The 7,802-nt window shown below is 47.1% G+C and overlaps 1 protein-coding gene across 1 annotated transcript; it reads right to left on the bottom strand.

Annotated features, from left to right (window-relative positions):
* Nucleotides 1-3,925: 3,925 nt before the first annotated feature.
* On the bottom strand, nucleotides 3,926-6,441 carry LOC146073770 (E3 ubiquitin/ISG15 ligase TRIM25-like). The gene has a single exon (XM_083181201.1). It carries the CDS (start codon nucleotides 6,397-6,399, stop codon nucleotides 4,729-4,731), a length of 1,671 nt encoding a protein of 556 aa, XP_083037327.1. The 5' UTR covers nucleotides 6,400-6,441; the 3' UTR covers nucleotides 3,926-4,728.
* Nucleotides 6,442-7,802: the final 1,361 nt, after the last annotated feature.

Below are 7,802 nucleotides of genomic sequence, written 5' to 3'. Positions count from 1 at the left end.
AAGGCGTAGGGAGGGACATATGCTTGTCACAATGGAACCAAGAACTCCTCTCACTTTCTTTAGATGCTGATGAATCTCAAACGGATAAGAGAAACTTCATGGTGCAGTATAACATACTTTTATTCACACACAATTAAAACATCACACAATGGGGGTTATTCTAGTCCATTCTTTCTGACAAAATCCTTCTTAGATGGACAAAACCATGTGCACTGCGGGTGAGGCAGATGTAACTTGTGCAGAGAGAATTAGATTTGGGTGGGGTTTTTGTTCAAAGTGAGATCTATATTAATGTGTAAAATCATGCAGTCAGTATTTTCCCTGCACAGAAACAAAATAACTCACCCAAATCTAATTCTCTCTGCACATGTTACATCTGCCCCCCTGCAGTGCACATGGTTTTGTCCATCTAAGAAGGATTTTGTCAGAAAGAATGAACTAGAATAAACCCCAGGACTCTCACCATTCAATTATGTCCACAAGTGATTGTAGACACAAAAGCATAAGATGTAAAACCACCACAGGCATCCCTGGATACTGGCTGTAAGGTGAAGTCCATCCGGTCCCCTTCCAGAGTGTTTTCAAACGACCACTGCCAACCGGTTTCGATACCTTGCGGAGAAAGATACCGCAAGGTATCGAAACCGGTTGGCAGTGGTCATTTGAAAACACTCTGGAAGGGGACCGGATGGACTTCACCTTACAGCCAGTATCCAGGGATGCCTGTGGTGGTTTTACATCTTATGCTTTTGTGTCTACAATCACTTGTGGACATAATTGAATGGTGAGAGTCCTGAGATCCCTTACATTGTGTCATGTTTTAATTGTGTGTGAATAAAAGTATGTTATACTGCACCATGAAGTTTCTCTTATCCGTTTGAGATTCATCAGCATCTAAAGAAAGTGAGAGGAGTTCTTGGTTCCATTGTGACAAGCATATGTCCCTCCCTACGCCTTATTGTCTACCTCATATGTAGACCATTTAATTCGGTACGAGTCAACTCCAGTTTTAATTGAACTGTTATGTACTGTTAAAACCTTATTACACTATTGTTGTTTTTTTTCTTTTGTTTTTTGGGTTTCACCTTGAATGGTACTGCGTACACACCTATACAATCGAACGGCCATTTGTCCCAGAATGGAAGAACGGCACGACGATTGTATATATGTTTATCCAGCTTTAGGTATAGGTGAGTTATTTTTTTTTCTGTGCAGGGAAACTACTGGCTGCTTTATTTTTACACTGCAATATAGATCTCACTTTGAAGTAAAACCCCCACCCAAATCTAACTCTCTCTGCTCATGTTACATCTGCCCCACCTGCACATGGTTTTGTCCATTTGAGAAGGAATTTGCCTTTGCAAGTGAACCAGAATAAGGGGCACAGTCTCAAAGGTGTATTAGAAAAAAATGAAGGCGTTTGGTGAAGCTGCACTACTAGGTGTGTTTATAGGAGTATTACCGGTGTTCGTATACAACTGCTGGTGTATTGAGACATTCAAGGGTTAATTTACTAAGATGGGAGATCTGTTTTTACTATTTACTAAGATGGGATGTTGGTCCATAGTAACCAATAAGATTCTTTTTTATTTAGCACCATTTAGAAAATCATAGATACAATCTAATTGGTTGCTAGGCCAACATCCCATCTTCAAACAAACACCCATTTTAGTCCATTTAAAACGTAGGGCCTAAAGCTGTGTACACATGGTGCAATATCGCTGGCAATATGGTCGCTGATAGACAGTTTGTTCTGTAGGTGAATTAAGACTTTGTGCCATAGCATCTCTTGTTGGCAAAAAAATAAGCAACTGTGTAAATTTAATGAAAATAAAATTTTGGTTAAGATTGTGTCCTATTTTAATTATATAAATATTATTCCATAGTTTAAGGTGATTTCAAGTAGATTATCTGTATGTTGTGTTCCGTTTGCAACGAGCAGTACCCAGGCAATCGCAACCGCCCTTACGTCTAAAGGCAGGAGCCGCCACTGATAGCACATACCACATCTTTTAATATCTAGCCTCTGTAAAGGTGTGTACACACAGGAGATACACCGGTGAGATGCGGGTGAGTCGGATTTCCTTCCACAGGTCCCCCATGGATTTCTTCGGACCCGGATGGATGCCGACAGACGCCGCCGACATGGACATCGACACGGAGTGGAATGCCGACATGGATCCGGACAGGGACAAGGCACCGGACCAAGACCCAGGGACTTACCTACGGGCTCAACATAGGTAAGTATCAGTATGTACAGTATGGGCTTTGGATGTATTCAAGTTTTATTTTTATTGTGTGTCAGTGTGTGTTTATTTCACTATTTTTTTTTACTGTGGAACTACAAGTGCCAGTGGGCCCTTTAATGCCCCGCAGGCTGGGACTTGTGGTTCTCCAGGTCCCAGCTTGTGGGGGAGGCTTGCTGGGACTCATAGTTCCACAGTTAAAAACAATAGTTTTTAATTCAATTTTTTTACACTCAATCAGCCCGGAGGCCACCGCACAGGACCACCGGGGACAGCACCAGGCTTCAGCCTGGTCAGGTCAGTCCTGAAGGGGGGGACCCCTTTATTGGGGGGGTTCCCACTCCCCCAGGGCCCCTGGCCAGGCTGACTGGTCGGTAGGGTGATGTTTTGGTCGCGGGACCTTATATAATAAGTGTCCCCCGGCTGTGACATTACACTGCTGGCTGGTTTGGCCTGGGGCTGGATCTTAAAATACGGGGGACCCCTAGTCATTTTGTCCCCCGTATTTTGGGAACCAGCCCCGGACCTGGAGCCTGGGGCTGGTTTTAAAAAATGGGGGAACCCCTATTTGTCGGGTTTCCTGATTTTTTATTACCGGCCCGGCTCTTTCAGCCTGGCGCTGGTTACAGCTGTGGGGGGGACCCCACGCTGTTTTTTTTTAAATGTATTTATTTTTCAATTTTTTAAACACTAAAGCCTGCACGGATCCAAATACGACAGGAAAATAAAGTGTATTTTCCTGCCGTATATTCGCGGCCGTTTCACGCCAATTAGCAGCCGAATTTTCAATACAGCTGCTTAGTAAATCAGGAACCACCATTCTTTTGAATGGTGATTCCAGTCGTATTCTAAGAATGGTGTATGCATTCGTATTTGTAAATACAAATACGAATGTCCCATCAATATGAATACGAATATTTTTATTTTTGGCATAGTAAATGCCAAAAATACGAATACACCCAAAAAATTCGTATTTTCCTAGGAAAATACGATTTTTTTCTACGAATTCATATTAGTAAATTTCCCCCATTATTGCAATTAGTTCTGGGATGTTATTTCCTAAGCTCCTAGCATTTGCACATATAGCTCTTAAAGTATTGTTTAATATGACCACGCAGGATCCCATTGCGATATGCGATCCTTTTGGTGAGATGCGTCATTCCCACGCGCACGGACGGGGCTCTGAAAGGGATGTGCGATGTGCTGAGCCGGGCGCCGGGGCTTTGCTTGGTTAGCGCTGACCCTCCAACGACCCCGCTGACCACCCGGCGGCAGTGTGGTCTGTAGCCCATAGACTACAATAGGCTACCGCCATCTCAGAAGGGTGGTATCCCAGGAACCCGAAGCAATGGCACCTGAGCAGCTTTGCATCCCCCATAGAAACCTAAGGGGGATGTTCCTGGCGGTGGTGCAGGAGGGATCGGAGATTCCTGCAGCGGTCCCTCCTACATACATTCAAGTGATACTTAATATTTAGCCGCAAACATTTAATGATAAATGGGCCCCAGTGAGTCCTATTTATCATCCTTTATGGGCACGTTACACATGCAGAATTCACATGTATGAACAGGCTCAGAGGTAATTTAAGAGAGGAGGGGCCCCTGTGCAGGCTTCTATCGGGCCCCTCCTCTCTAGCAGTTAAGTAGACTCTGGGTATATGTACTAATGTGCAGATTTTTAGAAGAATTGATGTTGTCCATAGCAACAAAACAGATTTTGTAGAAAGTGCTAGAAAAATAAGTAAAATCTGATTGGTTGCTATGGGCAACATCACTACTTGTAAAAACCCGCACATTAGTAAATATACCCTATGGGGGTGCACACTGGGTGACAGACAGTTGAGTTTGAAGAAACTCAGGAGCCCGAGGTGTGCTCCCTACCACCAGTGCTGTGCCTAAACACGTGCAAAGGGGGCCGTGCGATCGAATGGGCTTATCTCCCGAAGGAGACGGGCCCCGTTTTTCCCCTAACCCCTCTCAACCATAAGGCCGAAGAGGGGAAAATAGGGAACGGTGGGTCCTCTTCGCCGAAGCTTAGAGAGACCCTCTTTCCTCAACCCCCGGAAGGGTTAGGACGGTGGGTCCTCCGCACCCGAAGGTTTGGAGGGACCATCAGTGGACTTCCCTCCGCCTTGCGGCTCGGGGTCGTCCTCGCGGGGACCGCAGCTCTCCCCAAAAGGCGAGAGCTTTGGCACATTGGGGAAATGGAAGGCCCGTAAGGGTCGACCACACTACCAGTTACAGCAGCCAATCACAACTCTCAGTAAATCAGAGGCAGAGAAATCCCTCAGAAATGAACATTTATAATGACAGTAACTATCACACCAACATGGGAACACGTCCTGACAGACAGACTGGACACCTGGTTACATATGGGGAGGAGCTCTGTGGTAGCTACACCCACTGCTTCATTCTATTGGCTGAATGTTTCCTAATAAGCATATTCCCCTTCATGTGATGTCACCAATCTCTGGGCAGATTACTTATGGTAATATCTCCCAGCTCCGAACTCCCCCAGATATAGTTACACATCTGTCAAATACATATAATGCAGCATGGAGGGGCTCAATGAGGGCGGCAGTGTAGGTGTGTAAGTGTCTGATGGGGTCACACAGAGAATAAAAGGACATCTGTCCTGTCTCATAATCCAGGTATATCCTCACTCTGTCATAGGGGATATCGTCAGGTAACTGGGTCTCTGTACTGTTATGTATCACTGAGTACTCACCTTCACACCTACACAGACACCAGGACTTGTTATTATCCCCAATGTATGACTGCTTCCCTCTCCTGGCTATACTGGGGTAACACATCCCCACCCTCCAGTCCTCTGACTTACTGACATCCACCTCCCAGTAATGTCGCCCTGAGCAGAATCCCCTGGTGCTTATTACCTGATAATCCTTAAATCTCTCTCGTGTTACTGGGCGATTCTGGTTTGTAAAAGACATGGTTGCAGATTTCCTGTCATCTGATATCTGTATCTTATTACCAGCTGTGGCTACATCCAGTAATAGGTCTGTAGGTTCCTGTACATAGATCCCTGTATTTATCCCTGTATTTATATCAGACTCTGTATTACCAGCTGTGGTTATATCCAGTAATAGGTCTGTAGCTTCCTGCACATAGATCCCTGTATTTATCCCTGTTATTATATCAGATAATGTGTGTAATGTCTCTGAGAGGGAACCCACATCCAGACCTCCTGCACCATGGACCTGTGTATACCGTCTCTTTCTGCCTCTACTATTATACAAGTCCCCTGTGTTTGGTTCCTGTAAGACAATCACTGGGTCAGACATGTTACACAGCTCCTCAATGTGACGCATCTTCCCGGACAGCTCGTCCTTCTTTATTTCCAGCTGCTGGATCAGATCAGAGACTGAGAGTGAAACGCGCTGTTCCTGCCTGGAGATCTCACTCAGGACTCTCTTCTCCAGGTCTTCCAGCTGTTTCCTGATGTCACTAAACAGGGCAGTGACTGTCTTTGTTATACCCGCTGCTTTTCTCTGATCCTCTCTCCTGCGCTGCTGCAGTCTCTGGACTCTTTTCTCAGTCTCCGCTCTATTTGTGGTCAGTTTTTGCAGAACATTCCTCAGCTTCGCCTTCTTCTTCTCAGAGGCCTCACCCAGCATCTCCACCAGGTGTCCCCGATGTTCTCCAGCTGAGCAGTACACACAGATACAGGCAGCATCCTCAGTGCAGTAATACTCCAGGACCTTCTTATGGACGGAGCATTTCCTGTTCCCCAGGGCAGTGGTGGGGTCACATAAGACGTGTTCTGCTGACTTGCTGTGTACTCTCAGGTGTTTATCACACAGAGAAGCCTCACAATGCAGACAGGACTTAGCAGCAGGTACACGAGATTCCACACAGTAAGTGCAGCAGATCCCAGTCTCCTCCTGATCTGGGTGAACAGACAGGAACCTCCCCACTATTTTACACAGAGGAATGTTCCGTATCAGTGCAGGACGCTCCTGACACACTGCTCTGCACTGAGGACAGCTATAAACTCCAGCCTCCTCCTGTGTATCCAGCACACGATCAATACAGACCCGGCAGAAGTTGTGGCCACATCTCAGGGTTACAGGATCTGTATAAATGCTCAGGCAGATGGAACAGTCCAGCTCCGGTCTGAGATCAGCAGACGCCATTGCTGGCAGTAGGAGGGAGAAATGAAAGTGAGTCTCTGACACTCAGATACCAGTGAGGTCACATGGGGAGGCTGAGCTGAGCTGTTACATTGTGCACACAGGGGGAGGGGGAGCTGGGACTCAGATACCAGTGGGTGGGTGTAAAATGTTTTTACACATTGATGTTTGTCTGAAAGTGCATTTGCATATCTATAATGGGTGCAGGGTCCACAGTGATCGCATATACACGCTATAGCACGTATTTTACTCTAAATAGCCGACCGAGGACCCACTTTTACAAAATGAGTGGGACCTGTAGGTGCGCTGTGATGGTCCCCACGTGCTGTTATGTGTATACACTATACCGATGGCGACACGCAGTCCCGCACGTCACTATAACTTACAGTTATAGACAGTGCATGCACCCATATAACTATACTCAGCTCCCACGTTGGTGCTGCAGCTGTGAAGCACCAGGAACGTGGCACGATGGGCAGACATGAGCAGTAGACGTGACCAGGAACATAGCACGTGGGTGTGCTGCAGTGTCTGCCGCAATGTCAGAGTCACTGCAGACAAGGCCCATCCGCTCCTGAGGACAGGGAATTATTAGCAGGGCTCCTAACTGTCCCCAGCTATTCTGATACGGTTCGGTCACCGCACCTGCGAGCTACAGTGGCTAGTTGCTGGATGGTCAGGTTTGGGGGTCGCCCTCTGTCACCGGCTGATCTGCAGCACAGGGGCAAATGTGCAGAGACAGAGAGATTATATCCGTATAGTGCAGATAATAGGCACCAAAGTGACTTCTGAATGGTAGAAGGAACCAGGCTCTAAAATACAAAGCATTAAACATATGTGCAGCCCTCACCGCCCCCAGCAGACCCGGTACACATCTGCTTGCAGTGTAGCGAGGGGATCTGACTGCTGGGGTGGACACGCCCAAGAAACGCCAGGTGCCCATCCCGGAACGCCCCCTGCTTCTCAAACAAGCGAACCAGCAATTGAAAATTGCGCATTAGCACCTATGCGCATGCCCCCGCCATCGACAAAGGGGATGAATTTGTTTGATGGGGCGGTGTTAACCTGCTCACCAGGCTCCCAGTGTACGCAGCCTAGAGAGCAGGTTATCAACCGCCCCAGCAAACCTACAGTATGTGCCCCATCCCCCGCCAGTCGCTATACTGCGAACGGATTTGCACGCTTACACATCCACTCGCAAGCTCCCACATAGCGGAGAAATCCTACAATGGTTACTCACCATAAATCGATTTTTCCGCCAAGGACTAACTTTTCGGTTGTATGTTGTTCTACAAATTGGGGACGGGAGCTGACGCCAGCCACCCGCCCCAAGCACACAGGGGAACTCCTGCGTTCCCTGCGGCCTGCCCAGCATTTCTCTGGGTGCGCCCACCGTTTCCAACATT

This window comes from Crinia signifera, chromosome 4 (genome assembly GCF_055691185.1).
Source record: "Crinia signifera chromosome 4, ASM5569118v1, whole genome shotgun sequence".
NCBI lineage: Eukaryota > Metazoa > Chordata > Amphibia > Anura > Myobatrachidae > Crinia > Crinia signifera.
Note: the sequence above shows the minus strand (reverse complement) of the source record. Positions and strands in the feature narration are given on the sequence as shown.